A 14,280-nucleotide genomic window follows, 5' to 3' on the forward strand; every position below is an offset into this window, starting at 1 on the left:
ACTGAGGGGAGCTCAGCCTTGTCCCCTGGGCACAGCAGCGTCCAGCCCATGACTGACTCAGGCCTGCTCAGACTCCCCAGGGAGGTTGGGAAGAACCAGGCCCCATCCTAGAGAGTCTGTCTTCTCAGATCTGGATGGGGCCCACTCCCCTATCACGGCTTGTACAGGTCCCACTCCCCCGTCACCGCTTGATGCAGGGTCCCTGGGCCACACTTGGAGAAACACTGGTGCGCGAGGCAGATGGAATAGTAAACTGTGGAAGTGTAACAGGGCACGGGAAGTGCAGGGACAGAAGCGTGTCGGGGCACAGGACAGTCTGTTGGGAGGGGAGCCATCCCCCAGCCTTCCTGCAGGGTTTGGCACCCACATCGTGTCTGGAAAGGTGCCCGGTGGGGGGAAGGGCATTCTTGGGGAGGGAACGGAAGGGCACAGCGGCATGAACATGGCCTGTTTGGAGAGCTAGGGACAGGTGGACACAAAGCAGGGCATACCGTTCTGGAGCCCAGGTACAGAGGAGTCGGGGATGGTGGGCAAGGGTCTGGTGGGAAAGGGGCCTTGAACTTGCTGAACAGCTGAAAATTCGCTCTGTGGGTAACGAGTCTAATGGATCCAGATGAGGGCCACCCCTGGGTCCTGTCCTTGCGTGGCCCTTAATCAGGGAAAAGGCCACCTGGAATTGCATTAGAGTTTTACAAAGCGCGTATACACGTCCCAGCCTGGCCTCCTCCCGCATTGCAGGCGTTATAGTTATTTTCATTTTCGAGTTGAGGACTGAGCTCAGAGTGGGGACATGACTTGTCTGAGCCTACACAGCTCGTTGGAGCCCATCTCTTGACCATGGGCCACGGGCAGAGTTGGTCCCCTCTCTGGGAAGGGGTTCTGGGTGGTCCTCGGTGACCATGCTGCTGCTTCCCTGGAAATGGGGTGTCTCTGTCCCTAAGTGACAAAATCAAGGAAGAGGGGACATTTGTCTTGTATGGGCTCAAGGGCAGCTTCCTGCTGCTTTGGCCAAGCTTCCGATCTGTCCCCACCTGTCCAATCCAGCCCTGGGTCTGAGAATGGGCCCTCAGGACCGGCAGCCCCATTGTGAGGGCCTTTGCTGGCTTCCTGGCCTCACTCGCTCCTTCCTTTCCAGGTGAATCTGGAAAGTCTGGGGATCGCAGTGGCTACAGCAGCCCCGGCTCGCCGGGCACTCCTGGCAGCCGTTCCCGCACCCCGTCCCTGCCGACCCCACCCACCCGGGAGCCCAAGAAGGTGGCAGTGGTCCGCACTCCACCCAAATCGCCATCTTCAGCCAAGAGCCGCCTGCAGACTGCCCCCGTGCCCATGCCAGACCTGAAGAACGTCAGGTCCAAGATTGGCTCCACCGAAAATCTGAAGCACCAGCCAGGAGGCGGGAAGGTAAGGGCGTGGGGAGGCTGGTGGTCCCAGAACACCAGGAGAAGCTGTGTGGTTCTCCCACACCTGGGGCAGAGGTATACCAGTGACTCGGCTCCCACCCCACGTGGCGCCCAGTCCCCTCTTGACCTCTTCAAGACAAGACAGTTGGTTGTGGGTCTTTATTGGGTCTTCACGAAGCCAGGAGTGCCCTGTGCAGGGGAGAGAAAGTACCAGTTCTTTCCTTCCCCATTTCAGCCCTTGCTGGTCAGACAGTGTCAGAGATTACAGGGTTCTTGCTCTGTGACCTGGGGGTTCTCCAAGTGGGGGTGTCCACAGAGGTCCCCCAGCTTGCCTCGTGTTTAGGACATGACACAGCAATTGTAGGTGGATGTCTCTGGCGTTCATTGGACATTTGGTTAGGTTAGGTTTCTCTCTAACCGTCAGTTCTGGGGAAATTAGGGGTTCCATTTTAAACAACTGATTCTCCCGGAACAAGAGGGAGCTCATGAAATGTTTGGGTCTCCTAAAGGTGGAGAGACGTGAGCTTCTGAGAGCCTGAGGTGGCGGGAGAGGGGACTGGCCTGCGCCCCTTCTTCCTCCCCTTGTCCCTGCCCCCCACTGTGTGAGTTTCCTAGGGCTGGCATACAAAACCCCAGTACATACAACAGAAATGTATTTCCTCCCTTTTCTGGAGGCCAGAAGTCCAAGGTCAAGGTGTCGAAGGGCTGGTTTCTTCTAAGGCCGCTCTCCTTGGCTTGTAGATGGCCGCCTTCTCCTGTGTCCTCAAACGTTCTTTTCTCTGGGTGTCTATGTCCCAATCTCCCCTTTTTATAGGGACACCGGTCATATTGGATTAGGGCCCACGCTGATGAGCTCATTTGAACAGAGTGACCCCTTTAAAGACCGTATCTCCAAATACAGCCCTATTCTGATATACTGGGAAGAAGGACTTCAGCAGATGAATTTTGGGAGACACGAGCCCCAACCTTTCCACCCAGCACCAGAGAGGGGGATGGAGAAGAGATGAGGAAGCACGTGTGGGGTGCCAAGGACCAAGACTCCACTCCTAAGGCCACAGATGTGTTGGGCCTTCCGGGCTGGGCCGTTTTGGGGGCACAGCCTGCTGGTGGGCTGGGGAGCTTTACAGAATGCTGAGCCATGGTTTCCCTTTCAGTCAGGACAATCCACCCCACCCCCAACAGGCACTATCCCCACTGTTGATTTTGTTTACCAGCTTGGCTGGGGCCAGAGTCTCCGTGGAGGGAGGGCGTCTCAGCGGGCTTTAGGTCCATCGGGTACTTACCTGAAACCCTGCCCTTTGCTCCCTGTGGAGACTTGGGGCAGCCTGCTGGCCTCTACCCTCTGTGGTCCTGCCCAGGGGAGGGGTCTGGGTGCCTCTTGGGGTGGAGTCTGGGGCCTCAGTGCCTCTGGTCTCTGGAGCCCTGGGAGACCTGGGCCAGTGTGTACTTTCCTGCAGTGTCGGCCTGTGTTCCTCTTGGGAAAGAGGCCTGCTCCTTGCAGAAGGGGCTCTGCGGGTGTGGGTTTGAGGTTGACCCTTTTGTGAAGCTTTGGTGGCAGAAGGTCCCCCAGGGAGCCAGCTTCCAAGGGGGTGGGATGTTTCCCACGGGCGTTGGCACCTTCCCTCAGTGCTGCGTGTGCGGGGCGTGTGCCCTGTTTTCACAGCAGTGTGACCGTTTGCTCTCGGTTTGAAAAATGAAAAGCAAAACCCCATACGGCCAGTTCTGCACCGTTGAGAAGATTGTGACCAGTGTACCCACAACGACCCATTAGAGGGAAGCTAGCCATCAGCAACTGCCAGCCTGTGGCTCTGTCACACACCGGCAAAAACCCAGTGTCCTCCCGCCAGCCCAGAGTTCATCTGAGGTTGGTTTGGAAGGTCTGGGCACCGTTTGGCCCAGTTCTTGCACCTCTGCTGAGAGCACCAGTGACAGGGCTGAGTGGGGGCGGGGCCTCCCTTTCAGGGCCGGAACCCACCCCTGGCACCCAGGCTGCCCTTCCCGGAGCTGTGCGGGGAGAGCGGTCTGGGGTCCAGGGCCAGTGCCTTGATGCCCAGAGTGGGAACGGGGGAAGGTGCCCAGGTCACCAGCTCTCCACGCTGGGCACAGACATATGTCCTCATCTGCTGACGGGCTCAAGGAGAAAGGGTGACTTTTCTTGGGACTTCTTGGGGAGGAGGCGTGGGAAAGTGGCCAAGGGAGGAATAACAGCCTCCCCTTAAATTCCCTGGGAAACCTAGAAAATCATCTGAACCAAAGAACATCTCAGCCATTACAACAAAGATCAACATGTCAACCTCCCGGAAAATGGAAAAGGAAAGGAAAAAAGAAGGTACTTGGGATTCATGGAGAAGACCTGTAAAATGATCTGCCAAACTGCCTCGTGCCACCTCCGTCGGCACAGGGCTGACGGTTCCGCGAGGTGACATTGATATCTTTGGGTCCCTGTGGCCTCACGCAGCGCCCACGTACAGTAAGCGCTCAATCAGTGTTTATTCGGCTACAGAAGGGGCAGTGTTCTGTGCGAAGAATAACTCAGCTCCCTGAAGAAGGAAGAGCAGAAGGCCGTTCCTGCTTGTAAACCTGCAGACTGAAAACCACAGCAGGTCAATAGAAATCACTGGACGGGAGAAAAATGTAAAACATCAGTTTTCTGCTGTGGACCTTTCTCTGTTTCCATGATTTGCTACAGTGAACGTGTGTGGTTTGAAGAGTGCAAAACAAAATTATTTTTGTGTCCCTGTGGCTTCGCCCCGAACCCCAGATACAGTAAGTGCTGGAAGACGACAGTGGGAAACTGCATCCTAGAGATTTTCAGAGCAAAAGCAAAATAAAGCTTTTTTTAAGAACTGGGGAAGCCAGTGGAGTGTGGGTTTAGGCGGGAGCTTTATTCATTCACGGGAGGTAAGGAGAATTAGCAACTGATAGAGGGAAGTCCCGCTGGGTTGGCTGTGAACTAGCTGGGCATTTTCCCGGACAGGACAGGACGTTATCCTCTCGCAAGGATGGAGAAGAAAGAGGGTGTTGGAAAGCACCACCAGCTGAGCACCTCGGGCTCAGGTTTCAGTGGTCACGGGAGGCCGCCTGAGCTGAAGAAGAGGGCAGGTGAGGGTCAGATGAGGTTAAGTCAACAGCAGCCTCAGCAGCGCCTCCGTGTGGTCAGTGGGGAGTAGAGAAGGAAGCGCAGGGGGCCTGGTGCCATCCCGGGTCAGAGACAGAGGGCGCTCACGTGGGGCCACAGCTGCCTGCTCAGGAAAACTGGGGATCCCTGTGGCTGCCAAGGGCGAGAAGGGATGTGCCGGCTCATGGCCAGAAAAGGGCACAGGAGCCCGAGGTAGGGGTGGTCTGTGTGGCTCTGAGCAGATGGAGTTAAAGCCACTTCCTCTGAGGATGTGCTGGCCATCCTCAGAGCCACGGGGTGCGAGGACCCCAGGCTGGACAGGACCTAGATGCCCAGGAAGAACAGAAACCTACCCAGAAACCTACCAGAGCTGCTGGGCTTTGAAAGCCTTGAGCTGCAATATTCGATATGGCCACAAGATGGCGATAGATCACTAAGCCTCTGTGGCCACAGGAACTAAAGTATTCTTTTTTTTTTTTTAACTTTTATTTATTTTAAGTGTGTTTTTCCAGGACCCATCAGGTCCAAGTCAAGTAGTTGTTTCAATCTAGTTGTGGAGGGCGCAGCTCACAGTGGCCCATGTGGGGATCGAACCCGCGACCTTGGTGTTATGAGCACCACCCTCTAACCAACTGAGCTAACTGGCCACCCCAAACTGAAATATTCTCAAATTCATTATACTTATTGACAAAGTCCAGTTCTCGTTTTAAAAAGCTCACATGAAGAACATTTACGTGGAGTAAATAAAGTGAATTTGTCCCTGGGATAGTTTGCCTGTCCTGGACTCTGGTGAACCCGGGCTGAGGTATCGGCCCTGTGGTGAGTAGAGGGCAGAGCCAGCTGGGTCCCTCCTCCAGGACAGCCCTGTAACTTCGCGACCCCTGGGCATCCCTCCCTATACCCAGCTTCTGTGTTTCTGAAAAAGCTTGTGTAAATCAAATCATTGTGAAGAAGCTTGGAGCGGTCAGTGTTTAAAGGAACAATGTAAATAATTCTACAGGTGACTCCCGTGGTTTGTTTTTGTTTGTTTTGAATCTCTTCCGTGTCTGGTTGACTTAACAGGATCTAGATACATAACTTCTCCTGTGTCAGTTCTCAGGCTGTCACCTTGGGCTTTCCTACCAGAGCGTCCCAGCTCCCAATCCTGAGCACGGGGCCTCTTGCCCCGAGTGAGGTGAAGCTGGGCATCTTGTAGACAGACCTTGCCAGGGACAGCCCACGGCCCCTGGGCCAGCTGGGAGCTCCTGGGGGAGGGCTGGGCCGTCTGGAGCATTTTGAGAGATATGAGCCCAAACGGAACCAGGTTAAAGCCTAATAAGGGTTTGGGACTGTTTTGGATCCTCCAGGATACAGATTAAACCAAAGTGGACCCACCCCCACCCCCAGCATCTCCTCTAGGACCAAACCCTGACCGCAGGAATTTCTCCCCTGAGTAGGAATCCCCAGATCAAAATTTGGAGCATCCAAAACATTATTCTCGCCTATGATGGGTATTGTCAGTGTCTGTTCAGAGCTGAGGCTCAGTATCATACATGTTACGCTAGATGAGTAATTAAGTTTCAGGATTCCAATTTCGTAATGCCAACCATTAGGCTTTTTTCTCCTTTCTGTAAATCTAATGTTCTGTAAAGGGTGTTGGCTAAATTTGACCATTAACAGTAATTCAGGTCTGCTTGGTAAATATCCTGTATCTACTGACAAATTCCACAGAGTCTTGTTACTTTTTTAGTGGGATTTGAACAAGAAAAAGCCACATGGAAAAAAAAATACAACCATTCTATGTATGCTGCAGATCTTGTTATTGCTTAATGTCTCTTCCTTGAAAAACTGGTAAGTTTTCTTTGTCAGATAAGGCAAATTAATGTAATTCGTCATGTTTCCCTTTTTGCCTTGGCTTCCAGGAAGCTCAGAGTTAAATGTAATGATCAGTCTTGTCATTGTCAGTGCTGACGACTTCCCTTCTTTTACCATTACCCTTTAAATTTCCTTGTTTTATTGTGTGTGTGTGTGTGTGTGTGTGTGTGCACGCGTATGTGTCTGTGTTTTCTAATTCTAAACTACTCTTTGTGAAAGCAGGCAAGTTGGCTTCGAGGCCTTATCCCGTGGAAAATTATGGATAAAAAATGGTCACCAAAGAAGGAATTCATGTGGGAACTCCTTAAAATCTGAGGGTGGCACAAATTGATTCAAAGACATTAAACAGAGGGTGACAGCAATTCCTTAAGTAGCAGTATGAGAAAGCGCATTCGTCCACCTCTCCCAGCTCAAGCCTGGGCTGAGGCACTCGGCACTGTCATGGTGTCTCCTTGCTGGCAGGAGAAACCTTCAGTGTTCTCCAAGGGAGAGTGTTATTTTTATTTGCCTTATGAGACAACAGCCTTGAGGACAGCTCAGGCAAAACTTTGTTGTCACGTACATAGCCGTGGCCACAGAAACACCCTCACCTAGAGCCCTGTGTGGGTTCTGCCACCGAGTCACCGAACCTCTCAGGGCCTCCAGTGGAATCCTCATCAGTCAGCTAAGGCGGTGGCAGGTGAGAAAGGTGATGTGGAATTAGATAGTTATCCAAACTCTGAAGGAGGTGGCTTTTACATTTTAGAAAACCAAAGGAGATATTACAAAGAGAGAATTTGAGTATATAAAAATGTAAGCATTTGTATGTTAGGAAGAAATACACCTACCAGCCAAAAGGGAGCAAAGGAACAATTTTAGTAACAATCAAAGAAATGCAGAATGAGCCAACAATGCAGTCCCATTTATTTTAGTCAAAGAAATAAGCGAAACAATTTTTTAAGTGCCCAATATTGGCAGCAATCTGGTGAAACTGACTTTCTGAACAGTGCTCGCAGGGTACGTTTATCCAGTCCTCTTAGAAAACCATTTGCAGAGTTGTGTTGAGTGTTTTTTTCCAGAATATTTATAACTTTGACCCAGAAATTCTACTTCTGTGACTCTATGCTATGAAAATCATCCATAATGTGGAAAAAACTCCTTGCAGAAAAGTGTTCAGGGCGAGGCTGTTGCTATTGTTTAAAATGGAATCAATATGTGATGTGTGATAGCACAGTTATCACAAAATGGAATATGACATGTTATTTAAAATAACGCTTCTGATGACTGCAGAACATGGCGAATGCTTAGAGTATGTTACTCGATAAAGCAAGATATAAAATTGTGTGGACAAAATAATTACTATCATTTCTATGTATATGATGGTAGTTTATTTTTATATATATGAGACTTCTAGGGAATACAATGAAATGCAATAGTGGTTGTGTTTGGGTGGCAAGAAAACTATTTTGTTGTTGCTTTGTTTAAGCTCTGTTTTCCAAAATCATGATGGGATATAGCTTTATTTTCCCCTTTCTTCCTGCTCCCTCCCCCACTCCTGTTCAAGCCGTTGTTTCTCAGTCTAGTTGTGTAGGACACAGCTCCCTGGCCCATGCGGTATTAGGAGCCTTGCGCTCCCCCAGGCTGAGGGGGTCAGTCGCCAGGCGTTGGTCGGCTGCTCACAGCAGCTCACGGCAGCTCTTGCTGGCTGCCGGCCGCTCACACTGGCTGCCGGCCACTCATGGCAGGGCACAGTAGCCCACGCCGACCTCGGGCTGCTCAGGGCAGCCCAGCTCCAGGGAGAGCTGTTGTTCACAATCTTAGCTGTAGAGGGCGCAGCTCACTGGCCCATGTGGGAATCGAACCAGCGACCTTGGCGTTAGGAGCATGGTGCTCCAACCACCTGAGCCACCAGGCCAGCCCCATGTATTGCTTTTCTTATGAACAAAAAAAAAATACATAGCTTTTTATTTTAAGGGAACATAAAAGGAAATAAAGAAGTGGGTGAGACGCATACTTCCCAGGTTTTTGGGTTGAGACCAGCAAACTTAAGGAAAAAGAGCTGGGGATGGTGTCCAAGAAAAGATTGCTATCTTTTTATTTTTTCCAGAGTAAGGACATCTAAAAATAATAAGTATTTTCTATTACTAATGTGATTTAATAATTAATAATTTAACAAAAGAAAGGCCATTTTAATACCAAAAAGTTGGATACACCAATTTTGCTATCGTGTCCTCATTTCCTCATTTTGCTGAAGACCTGTGGACCCCTTGAGGGCCAGCTCTAGCACTTGGGTCAGAGTTTGGGACCCTTCTCCCTAGATGAGCCAGGTCAGGGCAGCAACCCTGAGTCAGGGCCATCCTGACAGACCCTGGGCCTCTGGGGCAGCAGCCCCCACCCAGCAGCTGAGGTCTTGGTGCCATTTCCCTAAGAGAGCAATGCCGGTTCTTAATTGGGAACTCCAGTTGGCAGTTATTTCTATCTGTGATTAATCTGTGATTAATAGAAACTAAGGCACACTGTTTCCAGACACGGAGTTCCTGTGGGGGAGACACATGGTGATGAAGATGTCATCACTGCCCTAGCAGACAAACTGAAGAGTTTTTCAACTCTTCTCTGTGCCATGATTGTCTGTGTATTTCAGTTTTTAGACAAATTGGGTCAAAGTCATTCCCCACTCGCTAATACCTGGAGAAAGAGGAGCCTCACAGAACTACAGTGGGGTCACTGCAGTCTGGGCCACACCTGCCCAGGAAAGCTGAGGGGAGACCACCTGGGACCATTTGCCCAGTTCCCTGTAAGCACCTGGCGGGATTGTGCACGAGGGTGAGCCGGTGGCTGGAAGGGCAGCGCTTGCCCTGCCTTCCACGAGACACAGCCTTCTCCCGGAGGGGGTCTGGACTGTCTGCTCCAGAAAGCCGTCCGTGTTCTCCCCGTAACACGGGGGTCAGTGACCCTCCAACCCAGCAGTGCAGCCAAACGAAGCACAGAGACACGATTCTGATTCTAGGTCAGAGGTGGGGTCTGGGAGTTTTTAAGAAATGCCTGCAGGTGATTCCAGTGCCTGACAGACAGGTTTGAGAACAGCCGCAGAAAGGTCTGGGTGAATGTCCTGAGGACCCTGGTAGGTGTGTGGAGGACAGAGGTGGGACTTTGTATGTTCATGTAACATCACTGAGCCCACTTTCCTCCATCCCAACCTGGTACCTCGGCTGTGGTTCATGGGCCTCAGAGGCCGTGCCTTAGACCCTCCCTGACGCAACCCTTTTGTAAAGTGGAGAATTGCCTCTTGATGGATCTGTCTTGTAAACCCCGTGGTGGAAGGTGGCGTCTGCCTCAGAGCACGCACACTTCTGGAATGCCTTCCTGAGGAGCTCGCGGGGGCCGTGTGATGCTGCCCTCCCGCCCGCAGGCGGGCACCTCCTCTCCGCACCGTGAAGTCAGCGGATCTGGCTGTGCTGTGTCACTCATCCTTTTTTCTGGCTGTCAAAGGTGCAGATAATTAATAAGAAGCTGGATTTTAGCAACGTCCAGTCCAAGTGTGGCTCAAAGGATAATATCAGACACGTGCCAGGAGGCGGCAGTGTGAGTACCTTCACACGTTCCCTGCACCGTACTGCGATGCTGGATCTGGTTTTTGGAAGCGGCATGAGTATATCGTTGCGAAACATTGCATAGAATAAACCATTCCCCGGCTCAGGGTCTGTGTGTGTCCCCAAGTAAATGCAGCCCAGGCTCCCCACACCTGTCCCCACTGTTCTAGGAGTGGTGCCCTGCACCTAAGGGTCTCCGCCTACACGGGCAGCGTAGGGTAGATGACTGATCCTCTGTCTGGCCTGACACTGGAGGTGGGGTCCACTCACGGCCCACCACGGGCTCCCCGGAGCCCCACAGCCCGTATGAGGTTGGGCTGAAGGTGGCAGCTCCTGAGACGGGGCTGTCACCTCTTCCCCCATCAGCCGGGCAGGTTCACTTTGAGTGGCTCCACTGTGGACAGCTGGTCCATTTGCTCTTGACGAGCAGACACAAAGGTCTTACTGTCCTACCTCAGAGCAAGAAAGTCCAGTCTCTGCTCGCGTTTGTCTTCTACATTGCGAGGGGCAAACCGATTCCTAAGCCTTTCTGCTTATGTTGAAAACCAGCTCCACCCCCTGGCAGAGACTCAGAGGCAGGAGAGCCTGACAGAACCACATCCCGGACCCGCTTGCAGCCAAGCGTTGACATGGAGATGCTGCTTTGGGCCCTTTGAAATTTGGCTTCTCCCTAATGTCCCGGGGACCCCTGCATCCCCGTGCATGTGTCCCTGAGATTTGGGGCTGGCATCCCCCCTGCTCCCCTCCTGGATTGGTCAGCGCTGCTGTCCTCCCCTCAGGTGACCCATGTCCACCCCAGTGGGTGCAGACTCGTCCTCCTGAGGCCCCCTTCTCGCAGCCCTCTCCTGACTGCCCCTCCTAACACATTGGGGAGCAGGAGTTTCAAGATCCCTTGAGGTCCCCGCTGGGGACAGGGTGGTTTCTGAGGGCAGGCATCTCACGCCTGGCTGGCAGCCCCGGGGGGGGGGGGGTGGTAGCCCCCAGGAAGCTCTTCCTCCAGAAAATGCCGGGCCTGGGCCGCACGTCATCTGTGTCCCGCCCGAGGGTTTATTCTCGCAATGTGCTGCCGCCTCCTGACCTGGGTATGGGGCACTCACCCCGGCTGCTGCATGGCGCTTCGTTAACTTAACGCTTCCTCACCAGTGTCTGCTGTGTCTCCTCTGGCCCCAGTCCCTGCTCCCTTGTCCCACTGACTGCCACTACTGCCACCGACTCTGTGCTGAGAGAAGGGAAGAGAAGGTGTGGGGACCGCCCCACCCCACGCCAGCTCATGGTCACTGTTTTAGCCTTTGACTCCTGGTTTTCTGGCCTCACTGCAGACTCGGCTCTGGCCAGAGGAGGAGGGCATGTGGTTTCCCGTGTGTCTCGTCGGCTGGTGGGAGGTAGGGCTGGTGAGGCCGAGGCCCTGGGGTCCAGTGGGCTGCAGACGGCAGACAGCTCCTTCAGGAGGAGGTGGGAAGAGAGAGTACACTCCCACTGCTGATGGCAGTTACAGGACATCACGGGACTTCCTCGGGCACCTCCTGTTTGTCCAGCCTGTGGGCTATGACCTGGCAAAGAGCCACAAGCTATTCCTGGCCGGGCCTGAGCAACGTTGGCCCGTGGCCGCAGCTTGTTTACAGTAGGAGCCTTTGCACAAAGCTTTTCTCTTGGTGAAAGGTGGCTGGGGGGTTCCAAGCCCCTGCACAAGGGTAGCCTCATGCATTTTGGGGGCACTGGACCCCAGGACTGGGCTCCGCCTCTGGCTTGCCCACCCCTCCCCAGCCTGCAGGTGACTTCCCAGCAGCGGGACTTGCTCCTCTCCCTCACCTCGGGACCCTCCCGGCCCCACTCCTGGGCCTGCTGTCATCCGGGCTCCCTTTCCAGCTTTGGCTCTCACCCTCACCCATTCCTTTCCCCTCTCTGCCATTCCAGGTTCCGCCTTCTACACAGCCCCGCCCTCTCACAAAGGACCTCATCCAGGCCCAAGGGAAGAGAAGGAAGCCTTGGTCACACCATTTACTTCCCTTTCCCTCCTGCTGGGACAAGTTCTCAGAGCCCCTTGCCCTTGTCCTCAGTGCCCCAGCCCAGAGCACAGCTCTCTCCCACACCTGGTCCCAGAAGGTCTCTAAGAATTGTTCATTCTGCACCCACACCCACCCACCCTCGTGGGTGCAGGCTGCCACACCTGTGTGCTTCCCACCCTCCCTCCTGCGGGCACACAAACCACATGTCCACACCTGTCAGCCTGTCAACTCTCTATCAATTAACGGCACGTGCCAACATAATTCTGATTAACTGAAATGATTTGAATTGTTCCGGATGATTTAGACCTAAGGAGAAACCTCTCCTTTTTTCCTGGTGTCCGTGTTAAACCCATTCTCCGATGAGGCCGTCTCTCTCCAGGGCAGGGAGCAGAAGCCAACTGGGGATTGGCCTCCTGCACCCTCAGGTGCCCTCACCCAGGTAACTGCTGGGAAGTGTCCCTCAGTGCCCGCCTGGGGATGCCCGGACAGCCATGGCTTTGTAAGACTTCCTCTGGGAGACTCATCTGCCAATGGGGAGTCCCGTGGGGGTTGCCCCTCCGGGAAGCTGGTTCTTGTGCTGAGATCAGTGGGTGGCACAGGGGCCGTCATTGCCCTCTGGAGGGTGGGCAGTGTGGCTGGGCCACATGGTGGCCCCTTGTGCCCAGCCTGAGCCCTGGAGCCCGAGGCCTCCCTTGTATGTGTGTCCGGGTCTGCTCGCTGGGGCACTAACCTTGTGGGGTTTGCTGGGCCGCCTGTCCTCCTGTGGGTGTCGCTTTGCTCCTTTCAGTAAAGAACTGAAATGTCCGGGACACTCAGGTGCCAATGTCTCTTACCTCCGAGTTGCCACACTGCTCGCTGACCATCATTGCTCTCGCTGTGGTGGTGCTGGGGTTTCTGGAAGCTTCTCCTGGGAGAAGGCCACCTCTCCACCCCACACCGCCCTCTCCTCTTTAAGGCCCCACAGAAACGGCTCTCGCTTTTTCAACAAGAGTTTCCAAATGCTGCACAAACAGATCATATCGATCCCTTCTTCCTGTGTCGTCACTAAATGTGATCTGTCAATTTCATGTCAGGAAAAAGAGAGTGACTTGTTCACGTGTGTTTGCTAAACAAATGGCATGGGCTCTGCACAGCGACAGAGTTTCCTGTTTGCCCTGAGCGTCCTTGTCCTGTGGGATGGAAGGCTCTCTAGTCCTACAGTGATTTTGTGAAGACCCAGCGCCCTGGGGGCAGGGTTGGCAGAATTCCAACTCATTTTTCCACCATGAGGGTGTGTGCCTCGTGGCAAACGGGAAACACTGTCCGAGCGGCCCGGCTTACACAGCTGCTTTTCATTGTTACACCCATAAGAAAATAATCCTATTTTATTCTCTTTGTCCATCCCCCTTTCTGTCTCTCTCTCTCTCTCTCTCTCTCTCTCTCGTCTTCTCTTACCTCCAGGTGCAAATAGTCTACAAACCAGTGGACCTGAGCAAGGTGACCTCCAAGTGTGGCTCATTAGGAAACATCCACCACAAGCCAGGTAGCCCTGACTGGTGGGGACGTGTTAGGCAGCCCTGGGGGTGGGACAGGGCTGGTGGGCCTCTCCTGAGTGGCTGGGAAGACGGGTGGGACGCACCATCTAGGAGAGTGTTGAGGGGGGAACTTGCCGCATCCTGGGAGGTGTGGCTGCCCTGTCACACTCCTGAGCAGGGCCCTGCTGGCAGCGACACAGTGAAGCGGGAGGGCAGGTGCTGGTCCTAAACCCTCACCTGTGGTGCTCCAAGCAGGCTGCACACGGGGCGTCTGGAGCCCGGGAGGGGCCTCTGGCCCCTGAAAGCTGGCTGTGTGGTTGTCCCAGCTTGGTCCCTACCCAACATGGGGACACTTAACCAACTGCATCAGCTGCAACAGGGAGCCCTGGGCCACTGCCATGCCCCTGCTGTGACTCTGAACAGAAAACACGATTGGGGTCCTTTCCCCGCCCCGTCCCCCACCATGTAGAAATCAGGCCTACTGTCCTTCGTGACGATGGATGTGTCCGATCCCTGTGACGTCAGCATGGGTGCCACTGAGCGCATGTGGCTGCTGAGCACCTGAAATGTGGCTCATGCTACTGAGGAGCTGAACTAATTTTATTTAATGAAGATGTCAGCGGCCACATGTGTGGCTGGTGGCCGGCCACCGTATTGGACAGCACAAGTCTAGGTTCCGGTTCCCGCCTGGGAGTCCAGAGCAGGGACGCCTGGCTCGGTCAGGCCCTTAGGGCAGATCTGGACCGGAACCGTTACCGTGGGAGGAGAAGGCTGGTAGAAGCTTCCCCCAGAATGGGTCTCATTATTGTCTGGCTCCCT

The 14,280-nt window shown here is 53.7% G+C and overlaps 1 protein-coding gene and 1 non-coding gene across 18 annotated transcripts in view; one reads left to right on the top strand and one right to left on the bottom strand.

The window, feature by feature from the left end:
- The window catches only part of MAPT (microtubule associated protein tau), a 94,754-nt gene that overhangs the window by 73,170 nt on the left and 7,304 nt on the right, over nucleotides 1-14,280 (top strand). For 13 of the 17 annotated variants that reach the window (XM_033089283.1, XM_033089289.1, XM_033089288.1 and 10 more), the window contains 3 exons: nucleotides 1,136-1,401; nucleotides 9,841-9,933; nucleotides 13,388-13,469. In XM_033089283.1, coding sequence (XP_032945174.1) covers nucleotides 1,136-1,401; nucleotides 9,841-9,933; nucleotides 13,388-13,469 — 441 coding nt within the window. The remainder of the gene's footprint in view (nucleotides 1-1,135; nucleotides 1,402-9,840; nucleotides 9,934-13,387; nucleotides 13,470-14,280) is intronic. The other 4 variants (XM_033089287.1, XM_033089299.1, XM_033089297.1 and 1 more) reach the window with 1 other exon arrangement.
- TRNAM-CAU (transfer RNA methionine (anticodon CAU)) lies at nucleotides 5,092-5,165 on the bottom strand. The gene has a single exon. It is a non-coding gene; the product is annotated as a tRNA-Met (tRNA).

This window comes from Rhinolophus ferrumequinum, chromosome 21, assembly GCF_004115265.2.
Source record: "Rhinolophus ferrumequinum isolate MPI-CBG mRhiFer1 chromosome 21, mRhiFer1_v1.p, whole genome shotgun sequence".
Classification (NCBI taxonomy): domain Eukaryota; kingdom Metazoa; phylum Chordata; class Mammalia; order Chiroptera; family Rhinolophidae; genus Rhinolophus; species Rhinolophus ferrumequinum.